We start from the raw sequence: 25,479 nt of genomic DNA on the forward strand, positions 1-25,479 counted from the left end.
AGGCGTTAGATACACAGAGAAATCCCGGAAAAGCCTAAGTGACCAGCTCGTCCTGGCCAGGCACGAAACTGCTACGCCCTCGATCGGCAAAAAGTTCGAATGCTTAATTTCTATTAAATACAAATTATTAAAATAACCATTAATTTAATCAAATTATTTTTTTACATTTTCTAATTATAATTAAAATAACTTTGATATTCTTTTATTGTTTTAAATTAAATAACGAGCATTTTGGCGCAGTAATTTTCTAGCCGGCCGATTGGTGGAACGTGTTTAAAATGTCTGAATGGCCGAATTAGTGTTTATCAATACGTGATGGCCGTGTCGTGTAAAAAGAAGCATTCTGTATCTTCGATGCGATGCAAGAAATAATTTAGTCGTAATCAAATACAGATGGAAGTGTGGAATGAAGTGATTCGATCTTTTGCCAATTTGCTTTTACGAGTATTGTCTTATCTTGGAGTTCGAGACGATCATAAAGAATTAGATTTAAATAAGATGAAAATTAATATCAGATTCAATAATAATACAAATGTCGTCTTAGATCTTAAGCCAGAATGGACTGTTGCTAAGGTTAAAGAACTGCTAGGATCAAAGCTTAATACTTCTCCCGAAGAGTTGAGAATGATTTTTGCTGGAAAAGAATTGGATGATAATATTAAAGTAGAGGTTAGTGAAATTGGTATATTTGATTTGAATAAATTGATTTAATTCAATTGTCAATTTGGAATACGTTAATGTATTATTTCGTTTAATAAGTAATGGTTGATGTTACCCTGGGTGTCGAGACGGCGGCTCGTCTTCGATTCCAGAAAAACGGAAGCGAGGAAACGGTGGGGATGCACGTTTTAACCTAACCTAACCTATTCTAATAAATTACCATAATTATTAGAATAGGTTAGGTTAGGTTAGGTTAGAACGTGCGTCCCCGCCGTTTTCTTCCTTCTGATTGCCGGGATCGGAGACGAGCCGCCGTCTCGATACCTAGGGTAACGTTAACCTAAGTAATTCTGTACGTATTCTATTCTTATATTTCTCCTACGTTTTCGACGGTACAAAGTAACGTCTCGCGGAACTCCCGTGGATTTGTAAATAGACGATTCCGGGTTGCTTTCTTTGGGAGTATGGAAAAATTAAAAATTTTAAAGCGCGGCTCGTCTTCGGAGGCTGCGCAAATCTAATTGGGAATTAATAGTAGTTGTTAAAATTGGAGAAGAAAGAATGAATAAGACGAGACAAATTTTTACGTTTTATGCTCGGTACATTGATGACGATATAGAAATATGGAGGAAGAACACGTAGGACGTGAGTTTCGTCGAGCAGATTTCCGACAACCGACTAGGTTTGTGCTTAGGGAAAGACTGGGAATCGGGAGATAGCATTCGCTTCTTAGAGTTTGTGATAAATTTCACATTACAATAAGAAAGACATTTACTACTCCACTTACATTCCACTTCACTCAAAGGATCCAGCTCGTTACAAGATTTTCATGTTTAAGGATCTGATTAAAAGAACTTTAGATCTGAATTTGGGAACATTTGGAAAAAGAATTGCACTTGCTTTGAGAAATAGCACTAATCATTATATTGGCAGCTATTGTTTCAATAAGTTTTTAACAAATATAGCAAACAGGGATTACAGAAAGATGATACTGCTAAAGGGAGACAGATGGCAATCTTTCACTATAGCCTTTACTAAATTGGAAAGCAGGTTTCTGTAAATACACTTGAGAGTTTTGCCAACAAAAAGAAATTGCCATTATAAGAAATTAACCCTATTTGACTGTTTAATGAATGATAAAGAGAAGCAGAAGCAAGTAGAAAAAGCTGGAGTCTGTGAAATTCCTATGAAGGATAAGGAAAAAATGAAACTCTCATATAAGTGCATCCTGAAAGTCATTGGAAGTTAGACTAAGAGAATACAAAGATGTGAGGAAAGACAGAAAATCTACAGCATTAGCAGAGGAAAGTCTAAAAGAGGAAGCATGGTAGAATGGGAGAGAACTCATATACTACAGGAAATTAGGGAAAAAGAGAACTTATCTGAGGCAGAGAGGCTTTAGATTTTTAAACAATGACTATACAAGTGCATAGTTAATATTAGGGATACAAAAAGGCTTTCTACTGTGTGCATAGAAATGGTATCTACAACATAAAAGTACAGTACATGTAGACAATAAGTACAGAGTGCACAGTGGAAGGTGTACAAGGACCATTTTCTAATCTTATAATGGCACTTTTCCACTTTTTGGTTGTCATATTGTGTTTTTAAATTTTTGGAATGCTACACCATAGCATTTAAATTTTACAGTTGTGTTCACAATCATTGGTGATTTTCAAACCATTGGAATTTTGTGAATGTGTACAAATTAATTTTTTTTGTGCTGTCTCTGAAGATGACATATTTAGTTCAAAAGTAATAAGGCATTTTGAATTTTTCTGTACTCCTAAAGAAAGCAATGTGGAATCAAAACATTTTGTATTCATTAGGTTGAAGAAAATCTCGTAAAGGATTTCTAAAACATATTTCACATTTTTATAAAAAAAAATATACGATATATGATTTTTAAGTGCTAACTAAATGAAATAAATTAATTTCGGTATTAAATGTATTCTAAAGGTGAATTTCTAAAATTATTTAAAAGTACTGGCTATAGAATATGAAGTTACAAGTTCATCTAGTTAGTTTCTATAGTTAATGGATAACAAGTAAAAGTGAGATATGTATTTATTTTATTTTTTATATATTGAAAGCATCACTAGTAAAGAATAAAAACAAATATTTTACTTTTAATATTTCACTAATTAGCATTATGATTTTAATGAAAAGGATTGTCTCATTCATTTGTTTTAAAATTATGTCTTTGGCAAGTATGGCACAGATTCAGAAGATGATGTTATAATTTGTTTCTAAGATTTTTACATGCATTGTATAAAAAAAATATGTACTGAAAGCTTAATTTTATTATTTAATTTTTTCAATGTTTGTATGTTTTATAAGTTTGTTTTTATTTTATTTTTTTTATGTTTTATTTAACACTAAAATGATTAAAAATTAAATTACAAAACTAGAATAAGATGAAGAGATTTGTTTTGGAATGAAGAGAATGTTTTGATAAAAACTGGAAATTTGTATTGATAACAGTTAGTGTATTGTACCGTATTGTATTGTACATATGCAATAAAATTTTTCAACCTGGATGTGTTACAACATGAAGAGAATGATGAAAACAGACTAAATAAAATCAGAACTAGCTGGATAAAATAATATAGTACTTGTCTACTTTCATGTAATAAATAATTACTAATATGTCTAGAGTAGAAAGTATAAATCAATAAGATTTGATTGTGTTTTGTTGTTCAGTGTGTTAGATAAAAATGAAACATAATGAGCAGAAACTAAGTCTTCTTAGTAGAGATAGTGTCTTCGTATAACTAATCAGTTTTTCGATATCTCAAACTGGGTATATATAATTAAGCACTACACATAAAACCAATATTTAGCAGGAACTTCACAAATCTACAAAAGCAAACATTTTCACCTACATTGAAAACTTTTACCCTGACAATGACTGTTTAACACAGGTGAAAAATGTTTGCTTTTGTAGATTTTTGTAGTTCTGCTGATATTGGTTTTGTGTGTAGTGCTTAATCTGTTTTCACATTAAGTATAATAATCTATAACACTAATAAAACTTACTCTGCTCATTGTATTTTAAGTAATAATTTAATATTATAATATAATAAATATATTTTTGTTATTAGGACATTGGTGTGGTCCATAATTTTTGAGACAAGGTTCATAACAAAATAAAAATTTACCAAAATAATAATAAAATTTTTAATTCAAAATAAGCTCCATTTTAGTTACAACTGTTAATAATTCAGATTACTTGTACACTTTGACAACAGTTTTGAGAACATAATTTTAATGGAAATGAAAAAATTTAAATGAAAAATTACTGCCATTAGTATGGCAGTAAAATCTCAGTCTCAGAACTTATGGATTACATATGTGTACACATGTTAGGATATTAAAGCAATTACCATATTTACTCACATATAAGTCTATCTCGCATATAGGACGAGGTGTGACTTTCAAGATCAAAATAAAGAAAATTAGATTTATTAATACAATTCTAATTTTATTTCATTTAATCACAAATAAAATATCAAATGCACGTAATTGTACACATTGTCCTGCAAAAATTGCTGGAATTTTAAACTTTAAGGAAAAATCTTGTAAAATCAATTACATAATTTGTTCACGTAAAGCTAGACAATCGAGAACCTTTGCCAATTCTTAACGGTCGAATTCACTCTTCGTCGATTACACTTCCGAGTTTCTTCGAATTCTCCGATTTCCAAATAATCATTTTTCGTGTAAGAATGTATAAAAACTTATATCGGGTTCCCGTGTAATTTTGGAATTCAATTCAAAAACTTTGCTTTTCCTATTGCTATTCGTTGTTACTCCTGACAATACACAAGAAGGATTCAAACGACCCAGAAAAAATACTTTTGTTTTTAAACACTAGAGGGTGAGAATCCGGTAAAAAATGTGAATACGCAGTTTACAAAAATTATACAAAAACGAAAAGAATCCTTCGCTCGTGCATATAGGACAACCTAGGTTTTCGAAGCAGCGAAAAATGGATAAAAACCTCATCTTATATGCGAGTAAATATGATAATTATTAATGAATAAGTGAAATAAAATGTATAATGATAGATATTTGGAAAAAATTGTATTGAATTTATGATGTTTAGACTAGAAATCTGTTTACTTCTTATAATTTTCTATATTGATTTTAATATCAAATAAAGTTGTTTTGATAATAAGGAAAGATTATGATATCATATGCAAAAAAAAAATCAAAAGTTTAACAAAATAATTTTAAAATATACAGTATATGCATATATATATGCAATGCAATTTGCAATCAATGATGATCATTAGATCATACTGTGGTTCCAGAGGATATCTCTTATTCTCTCATGAATAACGTGATCTTTTACCTTAAGCTTCTAGCATTCTTCAGAATCAGTAGAGTAGAGAAGATGTCAAAAAGATTTCTGATTTCTAATTTGTGTGAATATCAGGATTTCTTATTCATTTGTGACAAATTGCCTGTGTAAATGTCATTTTACTCTGTCTAAACTGGAACCAAAACTGACTACAACTAGTAGAAAAGTTCTTTCCTCATCTGATATTAAATTAGATGTTACAATTGAATGTGTATTGGATCTAAATAACTGGGAAAAACTCACACTAGATCCCAATTATAAAATGACTGACAAACACAGCACTAAATTTGTTGATACACTGAATTTGACATTTGCATCCATTGCCCTTCTCTGGTCAGTAATTTTTACTATTACATTCCAGCATAATTTATTACTAGCAAACAGTAATAGATTATGCTTGACAGAATGATGTAATTAACAAACAAAGCAGTCATCATAGCCAATTCAAATCTGAAAATAGTTTCTATTTATCAAGAATAAATAAAATAATAAATAAATAAAAAAGTTTGAACAGTGAAATTCAAGCATTACTTAAATTTTGCATTACTTAAGATGACTAATTTTGCTTGGCATTATAGAGTGTAGTATACAGGATGTATCAGTACAGCAGTTACAAACTTTCAGGAGTACACCTAGATGATGTGAAATCACATAGAAATGCATGGTCGGAAATGCTTTCCTGGTGCAGTAGTGATGATACAAAACACAAGAAAGGAAGGACACAAACACTACAGCAAAAATGCTGGGACGTCTTTGGCTGGTGTACGAAACTCCCATTAACAGTGCCGAGGAACTTGTTGCACGCATCGTGGCAGCTGCTGGAGAAGTCAACATATTTTTGACAACGTTAGATGTTCAATGCGCCGGAGATGTGAGGCCTGCATCAAGGCCTGGAGTCGTAATTTCGAACACCTTCTTTGATTTTTGCCGTACTAAGAATAATAAACGTTTTCTTACTCCATTCGTGTTTCTTGTGTTTTGTATCGTCACTACCGTGCCAGGAAAGCGTTTCCGACCATACATTGCTATGTGATTTCCCATCATCTAGGTGTACTCTATTCTTCCTGAAAGTTTGTAATTGCTGTACTGATACACCCTGTATAGTATATTTTAGTAAAATTATAGTAGAAATGAATCAATCAATCTGAACTTAGATATGTCATGTTTCTAACAAATACAAAGTCTTCCAATAGAAAATCAAAATAAATATTTTACTAAAAGAAAGTTAAAATTGAAAATAAATTTTAGTTAAAGAAATAGTGATTAAGGTAATTAAAACTAAATTTTGTTTATGATGATTAAATGTAATTTGTGGTGTTTATTCAATAAAATAATTACTTCAAATTCATTGTAAAATAATAAAGTTTAAATTTCACTAACTTATTTCAACTAATTTAACTAAATTTATTGAGTGTCAGTGTCAGTTTTTTCAATAAAACTTTGTATTTTGAACTTGTACAAAATTACGGCATTTAATTGAATGTCATATTTTTATTTTATTTCAGGAATGTGACGTTAGTCAACACAGTATAATTCATGTTGTTCAGGTTAAAGGCAGGCTTCTACCAATTTCAAAGCCTGCAAAATCATGTCGTCTTCTTAGTGAATCAGTTGTGAAACTTCAAATATCTGAAGAAGAAAAAAGAGCAGGATGCTTATTACAAAGTAATAAGTCACAAACTTACTTAATTTTAAATTTTTTACATTTTATTGAGTTGCAAATTTTAACAATTGAATTTATTAACACTTTTTAATATTGACGAACGTTTTCGAACCTTTCAAGGTTCTTCTTCGGGTCGCAACGAATTTCCGTTAAAATGTCGTCAAGATCGAATATTACTTGAAATTCGAATACGTAAAATTCCGTGAAGCCCCGTATATTTACAAATTCAACAATACATGCATCAACCACAAAGAGGAATTAAATCTCTCTGTGGCGTGGCAAGTACTCGTAAATAAAGAGCTGTAAATTCTCCTCAACACTACATATCTAGTGCGCATGCCTTGTAGAACTTCACGGAATTTTGCGTATTCAAATTTCGAGTAATATTCTATCTTAACGACATTTTAACAGAAATTCGTCGCAACCCGAAGAAGAACCTTGGAAGGTTCGAAAATGTTTGTCAAATCTAATTTTTTCATTTTTTGGATGATTAAATACTCACTTTTTAATATGTTACTAATTATTTCTAGTCAGTTTTTAAGTTCAGTTCATTTTATTTGTGCAAATTATTTTTTAAAATATACATGCATTTGAATTATACAATTCACATTAATAAACTAAATCACAGACATAATAATGAAAATCTTGAATATTGAGATTATTTGTCATTGAAAGTATAACTTCAGTTACTTCTATTTTTAACTGAATATATCTAATTTCCCCAAAATTTAAAATATACTCAATTATCTGATATCATTATTTACAAACAATTAATTTGTGAATTTTTAGTTTTTTTTTTATTACTATAATTTTATGCAGCTAATCTATTAATTATCTGTGTTTCAAAGTGGTTGCTGGTTATGTGGTGATATGGGTTATCTATTGATTTTAACGTATAATTACAAACTTATCGAACACGTTTTCTGCTGTCTGAAGTCACTAAGAATGTCTTTATAAAATGTAAAAAATACTTTATGTATTGCAGATATATAGTCATCTGCCATTATAATTTTTCTTGAAATCATCATCAAAGACACAAATGCCTTTCATTCAGTTTATTTCCCATTCATTTGCTTTGTCACTTTGCATATTTAATTGATATTATTATGCATTCTTACCTGAATTTTTATCTTAAAAACGAATAAGTTTTCAATAATTTGAATACTATTTCCAAAACAAAAATAGTTTTATGAGTAAATATGGTTTTTTTTTGTAGAAAGCTAATATAATTTGCAATTTTAAAATGTAAAAAGAATACTTATGTTTTAAGCAGTTAATACTTATTTTAACAAATGATACTTAAATATAAAAATTTGAATCATATTTAATACATTTTATGAGTTTCTTTTAATGCTATAATAATACATTTATAAGATTGATAAATTTTTGTTTTCATTTCAGAACCAGAGAAAGCTCATTTTTTCATTTATTGCAATGGTGAATGTAAAGATGTCTGTCCAGGAAAACTCAGAGTTAGATGCAAACTATGCAAACAAGGAACTCTTATAGTGTCTAAGGTTGTTTTATTTTTACAGTACATAAAAGAGTGATTAAACATTTTTTATTTTTTTTTGTTGCTATATTTTTATACTAAAAATGGTTAATGTGAGCTTAGGTATACAAAAATAGTGGCACTTCCGGCCGCCATCTTGATTACGACTATCGGCGAAAATATTTATGCAAATTAGGCCTCGCGGATTATTAGACACTAATAATCCCTATTTTAAATCTATTTTATGTAAAAAGGTAATTATTAAATTGAACAAACAGATTTACTTACATTAAGATGCTTCTTTTCCCTTCTTCCAATGCTTGTTTTCTACAACAGTTGATTCTGACGGACCGGTCTGATTTCATTTCTTCTTGGTGGTTTTTTCGCTCTTTTTTGTAACATCACATTTCTTGCATGTTTCCTTTTTCACTTTTTTCTTATTAGTACAAACGGGAGCGGCGGGAACAGTCTCTGGTTCTTTCCATTCGGGAATTCTGCCTGATCCAGGAAATATCTTTCTTAAATGTTGTAAGAATATATAAAATCTTTCGCCGGGTTTCTTAGATGGCCAGTCTAAAAACTTCTTGTACATAAATGCATACATGTACGAATCGGATAGATCGTCGGTAGAATGTTTCGGCAGATTTTTTTTATTTTTTAAATACCCCCAGAGTCTTTCAATATTTTGGGTGTGATCGCCTGTAGTTGGATTAACAAAATTTTCTGAATGGTTGACTGTTCTATGTTCAATATCGATTCCGTGCAGATCGTCTATATGCGTATAGCCTTTCCACTCGTCGGTCAGGACTGTACTCCCTGAGTTAACAAATTTAGAAATTATCCAGTTTAAGGTGATTTCAGATCGATCATTCACTTGACAAATAAAGTAGTTCCTGTCTTCTCTGCATATTCCACCGACAACCCATTTTGTACTTTTCAATTTCCGACCTTTTTCATATTTGCGTTTGCATACGACTGTTTCGTCTATTTCTACAGTTTTGTTTGGCCCGCCAATTTTAAATGTAGTTAAATTATGCATAGCAACCATCATTACAAAATGGATGTGGTTTGACCAGTCTATTCCAGCTCTATTAGAAATACCTGAGGCTAAGGCGGCTGTTGTAGTAGAGCAGTCTAATCCAATGTAATGCGACATAAACGAAAAAATTCAATTCCATGAGATTTTGCCGCATTTTCCTTTAAATGTTCCTTCAAAAGCTGAAGAATTGCTTCTGCATGTTTGACATCGCATAACACATGATTCTCTGTCAATTTGATAGATTATTTTACATAAATTAGAACACTTTTTACACACATCCTGTACGTGCTGTATTCCTAATGTTACTGCTAATTTAAAACCTTTATCAATTCTGGTATCAATACCTAATTTGGAAAAGTCAGATTTGAACAATTGGAAAAACGATTGAGAGGTGCATTCAGCCCAAAATGCTTCAGAATTAATATTAAATGAACCAATTTTTAACAAATTACTATTAATAAATAACTAAATTCAAAAATTAGGAGTTTTAAAAAACTCAAATTCAGTATCACCGCAAAATCTACAATTCTCCTACCGTGTCTCCACACAAGGGGCGTTTCAAAAAATAATTTGCATATCACGACACAATCGTCAGCAGCTCCCTCTACTTCGCAACTCGTTTAGTCATTACATTTGAGATTACTGGAAGTGCCGTCATTTTGTATACCTAAGCTCACATTTACCCTAAAAATCATAATTTTATATAAATCAGAATTGAATTTAATTAAATATTTCTCTCTAACTTTTGTAATGCATAATTATATATTTTTAAACTTCTGTTGAATAGTGGATTTACTGATTCTTAATATTTGTAATCTGTGCTCAAAACTGTATGTAGTCAAAATCAAGTGCATAATTATAAATAGTAAGCAGTCTAGCTTATAAATGTTCAATATAGTAGTAAAGTTTTCTTAATACAAATGTGTAAATATTTAGTTTGTGAAGAATCTATCAGAAATAATAAATGAAATGAGACTAAAATACTAAATAATTAATACAAAAAAGTCAAATATAGAAACAAGAAACAGCTCACATTTATAGTTTGATAGAACAATATTTATCTACACAGTGAATTTAAAGTTACAATGTATAAGTATATAGAAAGTAAAATAACACTTAATTACATTCTCAAAACAAGTCTCAGGATTAGCTGGTGCATCTATAAAAAAACAAAAATTATAAATATAATTAGGGCTACAGAGCATGATCAAGGGTAGTGGCTACAGCCTTCTAAGACATCTGATTTGATATTTATTACATTTATTTTTTATGCATTTGAAATATAAATTAATTTTTTACAATTTATAATTAAAGTTTATTATACAGATTCTGGTCTATACAGGTCTAGACCCCAGGGTACAGTCCTGTTTTTTCTTCCCTCTTGACCATCCTGAATATAATAAATGTTTAATCTATTCTGAAATAAAATGCCAAATTCTGAAAAATTATTTTCAAGTCTAAAATAAACTCATAGACCTAAGAATGTTTCATCTCTTGATATCTTTGTATTGATTGCTGTTTACTTTATAATCAGTAATTTCAGATATTTTATTAATGGTTCAAAAATATTCCTAATGCCAAGGTAACCATAAGATCATTGTAATTTTTTATTAAATGACATGTAAGAATCATCAGTTTATCAGGAAAATGATGAATATTTACAAAAGTATCTTTGCTCAAACAAAATACTACCCCTCATCTGAAAATATGAAGTGGTAAAATTATGCGAATCTTATATAGAACAAGATATAACAATAAGTGGAAATTTGAGAATCGTTTTTCTACTTGTATAATCAATATTTTTTTTCCTTGTTTGATCCTTCAGAAAATTTTTTAACAAGATACAAAACAATACAAGTATTTTGTAGTCAATTCCAGCATTATTTTAACATCTATTATATATTAATTTGAATGTTTTTGTCTCAATAGAGGTTTCAATAGCTTAACCATTCTATAATTAAAAAAGTATATAAGAACTATATCTGTTTCAGGTGTTGAGACCCATATAAAATAATTGAGACATGAAATAATTCATATTTTCAATTGTATTATTTTAGCTGATATATGATGCTATATTTCATGCATTTTTAAAATGTTTATGTAGTATAAACTTTATATTATATAAAGATTAAATTCATATTTCATTATATAATTAATTATTTCTAAATTAAAGGAATAAAATAAATGATAAAAATTTATTTATTTTCTTTGATATTTATTTTTTGTAACTAGCATATATAATTGAATCTTATAGGATCCAACATGTTGGGATGATGTATTATTGCCTAATCGAATTCCTGGAGTTTGTCAATCACAGAATTGTCCAGGAAATATTGCTGAATTTTATTTTAAATGTGCATCACATTCGTCAACTCAAGAAGAAACAGCTGTGGTATTATATCTTGTTAAAAATAATTTTCGAAATGTTTCGTGTCTCTCCTGTACAGAAATAAGGTATGTTAAAATACTTCTTAACATTAAATAAAATATCTATAAATATTTTAAAAAACTGTTTAATTAATTTATCTATAAAGCAAAAGTTTGTGTTATTTCATTTAGTTATTTTATGTTTGACTAATGTTATTTTTAAGTAAACTGTGCTAAAATTTTACATTAATTACAACTGTTTAAAAGTTTTCAATAAGTTGAACATTTATCTAATTAAGCTTTAATGAATTTTTAATTTTAAGGAATTTTTTCATCCTTTTTAAAATATAAAATGATAATTTATAATTTATTTTCATTGTACAAGTTTATCTACATAGTTTTGATATCTATTATTCAACTTATACCATGGGTACACACAGATTATAGAATCTGATTTTAATTTTAATATGTGAATGAACTAAAATAAATCATTTTGCAGATTCTTTAGATTTATTCAAAGTTTTCAAATAACATTTTGATGTAAACTAATGTTCATAAAATAAACAACATAAGCCATATAGTGGAAAGAATACTAAATATTATTTGTCATATGTAGAAACTGTGGAACCTCGGACAGCATGTTGTTTTAATCAATCTCTAGCTTATCCTTCAATAATATCATACAGAAAAATTTTGTACACTTATAATTATTTTATATTTATTACTTTTATTATAACTGAAGATTTTACATAAAAAAAGTTATGAGCAATTGAAAAAAGCATGTGAGACAAAAAACACTCAGATGTAGCCATTTCTGACAAATAATACCTCAGACAGTACATTAGTATTTACTTATTTCACCTTTGGCTTGTATAACAGCATTCATACGATCATTCATCATATCAATAAGATTTCAATATGCATTGTGACGATGTTTGTATATAAGATTTTAATAAATTTAAAATTTATTAATTTAGGATGATAAAAGTATTACTATTTTTATAACTTTTCAGTTCTGTTGTATTGGTTTTTCCTTGTAAAGATGGACATGTAATTTGTTTAGACTGTTTTCACCTTTATTGTTTGAGTCGACTTGATGAAAGAACATTTATTCAAGATGAAAAATTAGGATATACCTTGCCATGTCCTGGTAATATTTTAAAATTATTTGATATTTTTAAATTAATTTAAATATTATTTATATGTATGCACATTATAGCATACTATATATCAGGTAAGGCCAAACTTTTATCCCTTAGGGGCTACTTATTCGGTAAAACGTAGTCTGCGGACGACTATGAATATGGGCAAACAATTTTAGGATTTTTCAAATTTTTCATAGATATTTTCATAAATAATTAACAAGAATTTCAACTAAAAAAATATTATGGCAAATAAAGAAAACAAATAATTATATTTTTTTATTTTATGAAGCACAATCATATTTATTAAATTTTAAAAAAATACAATGTAAAGAAATAAATACACAAAAAATTTTAGCAAAATAAAGAAAAAAATGTTAGTTATATTTTGTTTATTTTTTGAGATGAAATACTTATTAACTTAAAAAAATACACTGTGAATAAGCAAATGAATAAAAATGTTTAATTGGACGAAATCTGACATTGCATAAGCACAGCAAGTTTTTCAAAATTTGGCAATTGCCATTTATATGCGCATGAGTTGCGATTACAATTAATTTAAAAGTTAACATTCATTTGCATTGTTCGTCGGGATAAATACAAACAGTATGGGTACGTTACACAGACAGTCTATTATTGTAAGAATAAATTATCGAATTATAAGAAGAATTATAATATATCGAATTATTATTGTAAGAATAAATTATTGAATATTAAGATTTTTAAACATCAAGTGAAAGCAAATTGTTCAACTTTAGCTTCGTGGGCTACTTTCAAAACGTTTGCGGTCGACCGGTCGACTGCAGTCTACGTGTTGACCATCCCTGCTATATATTATATGTAAATGACTATATATAAAATCTAATATATAGTTTAAAATCTCAGAAGCTGACTAATAATTTTAATTTTAAAAATATACCAATATGATTATTGTTACAATATAATCTCTTTATAAATGAACTTTTTTAATAATGAACTTTCCAGAATAATAAACTTTTATATTTTTCCCATCCCAACCTCCACAGCAGTTCATGACAAAATTTTTCAGTTGTGCAAGCATATTTATTATGAAATTTATACAATTTTCATTTCACTGTTATAATTTCATTACAACTTCTTTCCTCTTCTTTACTATTGCTTCAAATGGTAAACAACTGTAATCAGAGAGAGGGATAAACTCAGAAGTAATTAACAAATTACAGGTGTACTAACCACAACAACAGCCACAAGTTGTCATGGACACAAGTGTAAGGATGGCTATTTATGCCTCTTTTAATTTTATTTACCTTCCTCACTTGAGGCTCTAGGTCAGTGGTTCTCAAACTTTTTCTGGATTTCTTGCATGACTGTCTTTTTACAATTTTTTAGATTGCTTGTGAACCCTTTAAAATTAACTACAATTAACATATAGGCTACTGTTATCAAAACATTTATTTAGAAAATGGCAAATCTTAGTCATCAAATTGTACGTAGTATGATGCATGCTATCATAGTATGTAAGCAAGCAACTGTTACCATTCATTACTTGTTATTGTTAATAGAGGTGAGTTTGTATATAAAATTTTTGCATCCTGATACTTCTGGTTGATGGCACGCATCATACTACGTAACCAAATGGTACAGTACATTCAATGGGATGGGTACATTTTCTTTGCCCGAAGTGACCCCTTTGCAGTCCCCTAGAGAACCGTGGACCCCAGTTTGAGAACCACTGCTCTAGGTTAAAATGGCACCAAAGGACATCCATGGAAGGGATACTTTGCTGGGCTTCTTCTGTTCAGTGGTACAGAATAGGAAGCATATGATTTGGAAGTTTGAATTAAATTGATAACTCCAAAATTAAACAGTACTTTGTTTACATGAAATATGTAAAACAATATAAAGAATATCTTATATTGTTTTACTTATTTCAAAGTACAAATATAATATCTTTGTTTCATATGTGGACTGCATTTTTAGCTACTTAACTTGTTTATACTTTATATACATTTTTCATTATAACAAACCTTTCAGTTTAACAAACCTCCTTAGTGGTTCTCTCAAGTTTGTTGTAATGAGATTTCACTGTACTTTTGTTTGTGAATTAAATTACAAGTATCAAATTTAAGATTTTACCAGATTTGAAATTCAAAATTTTAAAAATTTACACAGAGTAAAGCTTTCTTATCTTTTTATACAGGATGTAATGAAACTCTGTACTAATATTTGAGGTGGAGTGTTAGCAAAGCCTCTTCTATGTGGCTTACAAAATTGTGTTCATTCTCAAATCTGTTCGATCAGTTTTTGATTAAATCTTGCCATTTTCAATTAATTGCAATGAGGAATCCAAAACTGTAATAAAAAAAATGGGAAGTCTGTGACTTCATTTTTAATATAAGTTAGTTTCACGAGTAGTCACAACAAAGTGATATTGCACAAATTGCACAGCTTTATCTTGCAATTTCCATGGTTGCTATCATGTCTTCTATGGGCTTTGCTGCAGAATTGTGTTTGTTCTCAAGATTTAATGGGTCGATTTTGATAAAACTTTGCCATTTTCAATTAATTGTAGTGAAGAATTCAAAAATGTAAGGAGGGTTCATTTAAATGTAAAAAAATGATAAATAGAATTGCTTGGATATATTATATTTTTTATATATTAAAAAATTTTATTTGTTTATGCAGTATCAAAATTTATTGTTTCAGCTACTTAATCAAGTGCTAAGATGTAATTCATTTTAAATCAATTAATTTTATCTTACAACACATCTCCATTTATGTTCAAACTGTATTGTTGTAATAGATTAAAGTCTTTTAGTGTCAGTAGAAAGGAACACACAGAAAAGAGTATTATTAAAATTTAATATAACTGTTATAGTGTGTACAGGCACAATGAAGTGACGTTTATTTTTCCAACACTAGGCTAGTTGAATCTTTATTTAGTTAGAACGTGTTTTTCTACATCGACGTTTCGGGCTTCAGCCTCTCATCAGCTAACTAAACATATATAAAAAAATATATTTTCTACATGACATAAATAAAAATCAAAAAACTAAAAACTCATATAAATTCTTTGTAGACTATACCTTGCTTTAGCATGGGTACTATACACACAGCAGAAATCTGACGACACTTAGGTTTTACATTTTCAATATCCATTTTTTCATTTTCAATATCAATTTTTTCACGCAACTTTAACTCCATAAAAAACGAAACCTTTTTTTTAATTTTATTACATAAATAAGATAACTTCTGTAGAAATTAAAAAGTTAAAAACCAAAATTTACAAATTCCAAAGGTCGTTTTTACTACCTCATCGACCAATCCGACAATTTGCATATAGCACTGTGTGCCGTAAGTTGCACCTATTAACAAATTAATTAGCCAACATTTAGAAACCCTTAAGGGAATTACAAAGATTTTTAATTTTCAATTTTTTATATTACAATAAATCACTATTTGGCTTAACGTTTACTCTGTATATTTTTTCTCTTTATCTAATTTACATAACATTAATACGGAACATTAATTCATTAAATAATTCTGTCTTTACCATTCGATTATCGCAAAATATAATAATTTAGTACATTTCTTCATATTATTTTCATTATATTATTTTTAACCAATTATTATGAATTTTAACACTTAAGTTTTTATTTATACAACCTTGGTTTTTGTTTCGTAGTATTTCAACGCTTTCTTTAAATTTTCTATCATAAATCCTTTTCTCTTTATGTAAAATCTGTATATTTGATTGATTTATATTACAATTATTGATTACACAATGATCATAAAAAGCTGAGTTCAAACGACTATATTTTAAATCGGATATGTGTTCTTTGACACGCGTTTTTAATGTTCTTTTGGTTTCGCCTATGTAAAAACTATTATTCTCACAAGTACAGGGTATTTTATAAACGACATTTTTAATTTCATTTTTATCTTCTATATTATTTGTTGAACGTTGTTTCTGATTTAATCTAGATATTAAATTTTTATAATTTGGTGCAAGCTGTATGTTATTTTTTCTAAGTTCTTTATTAATTTTTTCATATACACATTTTATATATGGAAAACTTAAGTATTTAATTTTTTTATTATTTGCATCTTTTTTGGAAGGGAAAGGGCCTTTATTATGTATGTTTTTTTGCCAATTGTTAATTAATCTTGTAGGATATCCATTCAAACTAAATTTCTTTTTTAGACCGTTTATATATTTCTGATTTGTTTCCTGTTCGCTGGTTCTACTAAGTATATTCATATATTCCATATAAAAGATATTCCTTTTTATATGTAAAGGGATATTTGAACGATAATTCAGTGTCTTATTAACTGAACATTGTTTCCTAAACGGTTCAAGTATTAATTTTCTATCTTTCCGTTTAATCATCACATCAAGGTATGCTATGCTGTTATCAGTTTTTTCTTTTTCTATAGTAAACTTAATTTCATTATGGATACCGTTAATTAATTCTTCTATCTTGTCTATTGTTGTTTCAGCTTCGTTATATACTATTAGTATGTCATCAACGTATCTTCTATAAAAATCTATACCCAAAATGTTTTTTATTTTAATATCGATTTCAATCATTATTAATTCCGCTAATTTCGGTCCTATAACTGACCCCATACTAATGCCGTCTTCTTGTGTGTAATATTTATTATTTAATTCTAGGTAATTACTCTTATAAGCAAACTCAATCAAATCTATAATATAAGGGTCTACATTCATTTTGTTTAACTGATTATTAATCAATTTCCATGTAATTGACGGATACATTTCAACAACGTCAATACTAGCTAACTTAGATGTGTTGTTTATCTGAACCTCTTTTAATTCTTGTAAAAATCCTTCCATATTTCGAATAGAACAGATTGAGTTTTCGTAGTCTTTAAGTTTTCCTTTTAGATATTTCTCTAAGTTATACAATACAGTAAATTTGAAGTCAACAATTGGTCGTACTTTTTCATTTTGTTTATGAGTTTTTAACTGAATATTTAATCTAGGGGTTCTTTCGTTATCCTCGGATAGTATAAATATCTTTTCGTTTTTGGTAACCTTTTTTTGTTTGTATAGTATATTAATTCGTTTTTTTAATTCTTCGTATATTATGTTTTTTGGATTTATCGGTAATTCTCTGAAATTCCCCTTATTTATAATTTCTAATTTTTTCGCTATTATCCAGTCTCTGGTTACAACTACAATTTGTTTTGACTTATCCGCTTTTATTATATTAAGGTTATTATCATTTAAATACTTGTACAGTTTTTCTATTTCAGCATTATATTTATAATAGTTTTTATCTCTAATTATTGTTCTATCTTTTTGCCTTATAATATGATGTTTTATAATATTACTTAAATTAATTTTCATTATCTCAGAATCTACTTCAGTCAGTCCTGCACAAGCTTTATCTAAGGTCGGTATTATATCTATTATTCTCCAGTTATTAGGACCATTAAAGTCTAATCCTTTTTGCATAATTTCTAAAATATTTTCAGGGATCGCGTAATTTGTTTTGTTTAACACAAGGGACTTTTTCCACTCATTTATTTCTTCAATAGATGGATATTTAAACTTTTCTATTAATTTTATACTTTTAGCCTTTTTGTAATTGTCAATGCTATCGGTATAAAAGGTTTTAACTTCTTCATTTTCATGTTGGTTTCTTTGTTTCTTATATTTTTGTAGGCTGCGCTTCAGTCTTCTAATTCTAATATATTTAAATTTTACGGTTGATTTCATAATTCTATTATTAATGTAATTCCTCTCATATGCTGGTATGTTCTGGCTAATAGACTTAGGAAGGGTAAGTGTTTTTAACTGTTTATTCTCTGCAATATGTGCTTTTAAGTAGTCTATATCAACTTTAAGTCTTCTAATCTCACCTTGTATCCTTGTAGCGTAGCTCGTTTCTCTGTGTGTTTCCTCCTCCATATCTTCCAATATATATATGTCAACTGCCGTTTCAATGTCAATAATTTGTTGATTTTGTCGAAACCGTGTTGTGTTTGATTAGTGTGTACAGGCACAATGAAGTTGTGCACAATGTTATATTTCTAGCTATTTTGTTTTTCTTCAAGTCTCAAGTTAACTGGTTATATGACATGACTACTTCTGACTTTTCCTGACTACCAAAAATGTTTAGTTGCAGTTTCAGTTTCTCATGTTTTCTTTGTAAAATCAGCAGGATTTTATAATGCTTGATTCATTTTGTAATTAATATTGGCACAAAAATGAATAAAATACAACACAGATAATTTTTGAATTTTTCCACAATTTTGAATCCCTGCCAATATTCTAAATGAATTATTATTTCTTTATTCCTGAATGATAAAAATAAATAAAAATTTTCAGAAAATTTCAATAGGGATGTTAGATAAATTTGTTGCACTCAAATATGTTGGAAATGTATGTAAAGTACATTTATTACGTAAAAATTTTTAAAAAACTTGGCCAATGATATTTACAATTTATAAAAACATAAAATGCCATCAACATACAAAAGAAAAAAAACAAAAACCTATTTTGTTTTTTTTTGTTTTGTGTTTTTGTTTTTTCTCTTCTGTTGTTTCAGCCAGCGACAGTTCAAAAACAATTTTCATACATGGAGATGACTTTTCATGGGAGGCTACGCCCCCACAATAGAATGCAAATTGGAAGCATTTTATCGTGGGGGTGTAGCCTCCAATGAAAGTTCATCTTACTGTATGAAAATTTTTTTTTGGACTGTCACTGGCTGAAACGATGGAAGAGAAAAATGGAAACAAAATATTTTTGTATGTTCATGACATTTTATGTTTTTACAAATTACATTTATTACACTTATACTATATTTGTGTGTAACCAATATAATTAAGAACAAAGAAATGAATTGAATAAAATGATGTAAGGTAATCATGACACAGACTGACCCCCAAGTGACCCGTGTCATGATTGGTGTGTCATAAAGGGACACAAGACTTGGTATCTTTCCTCCCTTCCAAACATATGATGAAAATGTCACAGTTAAGTATGAAAGATCATAGTAGGGATAGTGACATCCTGACCCAGTAAAGTAAAATGACAATTAAATGTATAATTTCAACCACAGTAGAACAAATGTCAAAGTTTTATGTAAGTGGTTTATCTTAGTAGGGGATGTAGCAAATATCAACAATTTGATAATTGGATTCACTGTCTCATCTAGTGCTGTGATTGTGCTAATATTATTGAATAATTTATTTGTAAGGAAAAACACATAATTTTGTCTTCAAAAAAATTGTTCATTTAATCTAAGTTCCTTTTGATGTATGAGAAACTGGTTTCTGGTATACCTGTCTCACTGGGTGATGGACATTATTTATCTAGAGAATCGGTAAGATCTTCAGAATCAGGAACCTGACACCACTTAGTCAGTTTTGCAGACTAAGAAGCAATGAAAGTATAAAACAAAATAATAATTTACCAGAATCTTAGGATGTTCTAGTTTGTAACATGGGCTGACAATGGAGTTAGGCACAAACAATTTGAATGCACTAATTAAAATATTTATTTATTAAGAAAGAATGAACAAAATTATACAAATAGGTGAAATTCTAAATAATACAAAATGAACATATTAAAGAATATAAAATTCTAATGATAAATGATCATTATAGGAATACAATATAATGTCAACCTATTATTTAGTTCCTTTTTTAGAGAGAGAGAGAGTTTACATAAATTCATATTATCTATGGTACATGTATGTACTTGATGCTATACAATGAGTACTCTTCACATGAGGCACAAGTTTAAAGTTTCTTCATATTATCTTTTCTCATCTCAGAGGAGAACAAGTGAGAGAGCCAGAGAATCGGGAGTGCCAATCTTATCTCAGTTAGGAATACATGAGTAGAGAACTGGGGAGAGGGAATGAGAACAAGAGTGAGGTCACAAGAGAACAATGTGAGAGGACTAAAGACTAGAGTGGAGAGAGCTAGTTGCAGTTTGGAGGTGACCTATCATATTTTATACCAAAATTTCCTCCAATCAGATTATTTGAAATAAACCCTCCACGCTTCTGACACATCACGGAAGTTGGGTGGTCTTGCAAATAGTGTGTGAGAAATTCCACACTATAACTTTTGGAGGAACCGAGTTGTTTTCCTCCATCCAAACAGAAAGTTCCTTTTTCAACTTCACTTAATTTTATAAAATTAATAAAATATTTATTTAAATATATTTTGATAGAAGTTTAACAAATTTGTTAAAATTTATTTCTCTACTCAATTCTCACAAATGCCATTTTAAAATATTTTTCAATTAAATTGTTTTATTACACATTGGAAATTATTTAGTACCCAAGTAAAAAATTTTTCAGCATGATATAAAATTGGTTATATGGAAAAACATTGAAACTATAGCTGAACATTTTTTGGTGGTCATTGTCACGGGAGATCAGTTACTAGGTATCAGTTTTCCTGGTGATCAGTTCTTCTGTCACTCACTTGGCAGGCAGACAATTGGCAATGGTCAGTTGGCAGATTCATACTTAACTACATTTAGGATAACATCATATTTTTATTGGAAGATGTTTAATAAAAGTGTAGTGGTATATTAAATTTTTCATTTTAAATTAAATTGTTAAATACAATTATACTGATAATATGTTCTGAAAATTTATTAAATTTTACTTAAAATGTTTCCAAGTTTATGATTTGAATATAAATTTTGAAAATTAAAAGAAAGTTGCATTTCCAATAAAGCATTGAATGATAATTACACTTTATAATATGTAAATATGCAATAATTTATTTTAATTGTATGTTTAAATTGTTATTTTACAGTTGGATGTGAAAATTCTTTAATTAAAGAAACTCATCATTTTCGAATTCTTGGTGAAGCACAAGTATGTATGTATAGATATTTATTTTGTATGGTATGATTATATACTTGAGTTAAAATAAGATATAGTGATTATATTGATCTTCAATAATTTTCATTCATATTAATGAAATTTTTTGGCTAATTGAAGATAAAAAAGTAACAAATTTTATTAATATTAAATTTATTATTATATATGACCATACTGTATCATATAAACATTCAACTTTCAGAACACTATATTGTTATTTTTTCCATAAAATATAATATATGAATCATTTATAAACAAATTAATATTACTAAAGTTTATATCAGAAAATTAAACAATAAAGCCATATTTTAATGGATGTTATATTTCAGCTTATCCAACAAAATGTAATTTTTATTATTTTGAATATAACAAACTATAAGTATTCCCAAAATATTTATGTAGAAACTAATTATGATAGTGACAGTTTTGTTGAATGAATAAATGAGCCGAGATTATTTATTTATAAACAATCAACTAAGACCTGTATTTTTAGGTGAACAATTAAATTTTAAAAATAATATGAGCAATTATCAAAGTATGTATTAATATTCAGAATTTTTAATAAAGCTTATAAATTTATATCATGGATGCAGAATGTGTGTGATTATGTGAATGAGATCCAGAATAAATTTCCTCTGGACTCTTAATTTACAGTAGAAAAAATATGTCAGTATCTACAAAAATATTACAAAAAAAAAAATGAAGTAGCATCTTGGCTAGTCCTATAGACATAATTGGGGAGAAATTTTTTAAATTAATGTCAAAATGCAGGGAAATCCTGTATTACACATACAGTGGTGTCTCATATAACGTACTTAATCCGTTTCAGTTGCAAGTCCGTTGAGTAAAAAGTCCATTATACGAAATGCATTTTCCCATAGAAATACATGTTAAAACATCTAATTCGTTCCGCTGCATAAAATAACCGTACTGTACCATTAAAAAAAAATGAAAATGGAGCAGTCACCAATTATGTCGGGTAGTCAGATGTTGTGAGGAGGAGGTGGAGGAACACTTTTTTTACACATTCATACAGACAGACACACTTTTTACACATTGCAGCAGGTCTCTTTTTTATTGTTTTTTAATTGGAGTCAGATTCAAGAGAGGTTACTGGGGCTTGCAGGGTCAACTCCTCTTGTTCCATCCTTTGTATTTTGGCAGCTGGCTTCTTGAAAAACATGTCCAAGGTGGTCTGTTTCTCTCTCTCTTCAACACCTGTCGGAAATGACGGGCGAGGGTGTTATTGTAGAGATCATTGATCCTGTTGGCCTCAGCTGTGTTTGGATAGTGATAGTTGGTAAACTCCTGAACCTTTCCCCATTTGACAAGGAAGTCCTTGATGGCAGCAGTTGAAATTAGTTGATTGGATTGCTCCTCTTCGTTGTCAGATGAAGCTTCCCTTTGAGCTTCATCGTGTTCCTGGGCCAGAAGTGCTTGGAGCTCTTCAGTTGTCAGCTCTTCTTGGTGTTCTTCAATGAGCTCCTCCACATCCTCCATTTCCACCTCCAATTCCAACTCTCGGGCTGTCGAGATGATCTCCTGCACCACTTCTGTATCCTCAGCTGGTTCTTCCTGGGTCCATTCAAGGAACAAGCCTCTTCCAGGCTGAATTGAGGGTCTTCTGCATGTCTTCTTCCCAGGCCTTCTGGATGAGTGTGATTGCCACAAGAACATCAAACTTCTCTTTCCAGAACTTTTGGACAGTCATGTCTCCACAAAGCTGACATTCTTCAAATACCTTCATGAAGAGAGCTCTGGTGTACAGTTTTTTGAAGTTGACAATGATTGCTGATCCATTGGCTGAAGGATGGCAGTGGTGTTTGCTAGCAGATACTGCACCTTGATGAAAGGATAGCTTTCTTCCAGGATCTCCTCCAGGTCTTTTGGGTGACCAGGGGTATTGTCCAGTATCAGTAGGGCTTTGAGCGGCAGCTTTTTGTCCAGAAGGTATTTCTTTACAGCAGGAGTAAAGGTTTCCAGGATCCATTCCTTGAAGACAACCTGGGTCACCCAGGCTTTTTGGTTAGACTTCCAATGGACAGGCAGGTTGGACAAAGAAGAAGAAGGAAAAAAACAGCTTACTCTTCTGCAGCCAAAGAGCAACTGTTTTCAAAGGCTCCCAAAATATCTACATCAAGAAGCTATTCTGGGAAGCCAAGAAGGGAAAAACATCTTAAAAAAAAAGCAGATTGTCATTGGCAACAGCAAAAGACTGGAAACATCATTTGCACTTGTTCGCAGAAAGTTCGTTGTTTGCCTCGCGTATCTGCCGAACGGAAAGTCCATTGTTCGAGTCACGTAACGGCCAAACAGAAAGTCCATTGTTTGCAGCATCCGTTATTCGAGGCATACATTATACGAGGCACCACTGTATATTATTTCTGAAAAAGTTGCCGATAAAATTTTCTGATACTTTTTACTTATTTTAGAATAAAGTAATTTTAACTAATTTTATTGAAATTACAATCTGTTTTATCTCTATTTTTCATTTATAACATTTTACTGGAACAGATATATTGGTATAAACAGTATAACTTCTGTCAGAGAAATTTTCTTTATCTGTAACAGCATCCGTTTTTAATTGATTTTCTTTTCATTTAAGACAATACAAATGCTTAATTTAACTTATTAATGAATTACAAATTTAAACCAGTTGACAACAAACAATAATCAACATAAATTTCACTTAAGATTTTGCTGATCCTTCAGATATGTCCCCAAAATTTTGGTTTTTTCCCTTCATTCCTTTTCTACAAATAAGAAAATGTTCCAGTCTCAAATTTTAAATTATTTTTTCTCCTTTTTTCTGTGTTCAAAAAAAAAATTTTTCAAACTTTTTTACAACTTTATTAATAAATTTTTATAAAAATTAGCTGTTAAGAGTTCATTCAATATGATTAAAATTATTACAGAACTTTAGAAAATCTGATGAATAAATATTATAAGTAAGACAAAACCTTTCACACTTTGTTTCTAGCAGGTTAATCACTAAGTACAAATGTTTTTGGCCATTTTGAATGGCCTTCTTCAGGTACAATAAGGTCATTGAAACGTCTGCTTTACAGATATTTAAAGTATTTAGTTATTTATTTATTTTGAGTGCAGAGAAGAATAAATATTCATCAGATTTTCTAAAGTATCATGTTTTGATTAAAATAATTTAATAAGAAAGGAGAAAATTTTTCAAAAATTTATTATTAGTTCTTATAAAAACTACAGGCTATCAGCAAAATTTTATTATTTAAAATGAAGAAATACAAAGAATGGAAACTGTTCAGTTTTCAGTCTGTAAAGCAATGCATTAATATTTTTAATTAACAGAAGAAATATAAGAATTTCCAATACACTAATACTTAAATATAATCATTCTTATAACAAACAATAAAACAATAGAACTGAAAAACAAAGTTGCTTGTTAAGTATTATTGTTTCATGGCTTGCAGTTCCATTTTGTTTATTGCATTGAAGAGGGGTGATCACCTGGTTGTATTTGCTGAATAAAAAAATTTTAGTAGAAAGGTTTGTTAGCTGTCTCATTTATCTAGACACTTGAACACCAGAGAAGAATAGAAGAAAGATTACTGCTGAATATAAGTCTTTATAAAAGGCAGTTTACACTTATAGTTAATTGTACTAACTTTGAACCTGGTCTTATATATGATTAACATACAGTAGAGTCTCAGAAACTCAATTCTTGATAACTTGACATTCTGTAAAACTTGTGTCATTCAAAATAAACAAGACAAAAAAATACATATAATTAAAATTTTTATTTCTATAACTTAACACTACAATTAAATAAATCATTCTCGATAACTTTTTATCTTTTTGGTCCACATTAAGTCCAGTTTGCAGGACTCTACTGTACTGTTAAAAAGTACAATTGCTG

At 29.2% G+C, this 25,479-nt stretch overlaps 1 protein-coding gene across 1 annotated transcript in view; it reads left to right on the forward strand.

Annotated features, from left to right (window-relative positions):
- Positions 1-258: 258 nt before the first annotated feature.
- park (parkin) overlaps positions 259-25,479 on the forward strand; it is a 39,540-nt gene continuing 14,319 nt past the window's right edge. The window contains exons 1-6 of the mRNA XM_067262622.1: positions 259-669; positions 6,532-6,691; positions 8,091-8,206; positions 11,475-11,674; positions 12,601-12,737; positions 21,520-21,581. Coding sequence (XP_067118723.1) covers positions 394-669; positions 6,532-6,691; positions 8,091-8,206; positions 11,475-11,674; positions 12,601-12,737; positions 21,520-21,581 — 951 coding nt within the window. The 5' untranslated portion in view covers positions 259-393. The remainder of the gene's footprint in view (positions 670-6,531; positions 6,692-8,090; positions 8,207-11,474; positions 11,675-12,600; positions 12,738-21,519; positions 21,582-25,479) is intronic.

This window comes from Centruroides vittatus, unplaced genomic scaffold (genome assembly GCF_030686945.1).
Source record: "Centruroides vittatus isolate TY-2023 unplaced genomic scaffold, ASM3068694v2 contig_150, whole genome shotgun sequence".
Taxonomy (NCBI): Eukaryota; Metazoa; Arthropoda; class Arachnida; order Scorpiones; family Buthidae; genus Centruroides; species Centruroides vittatus.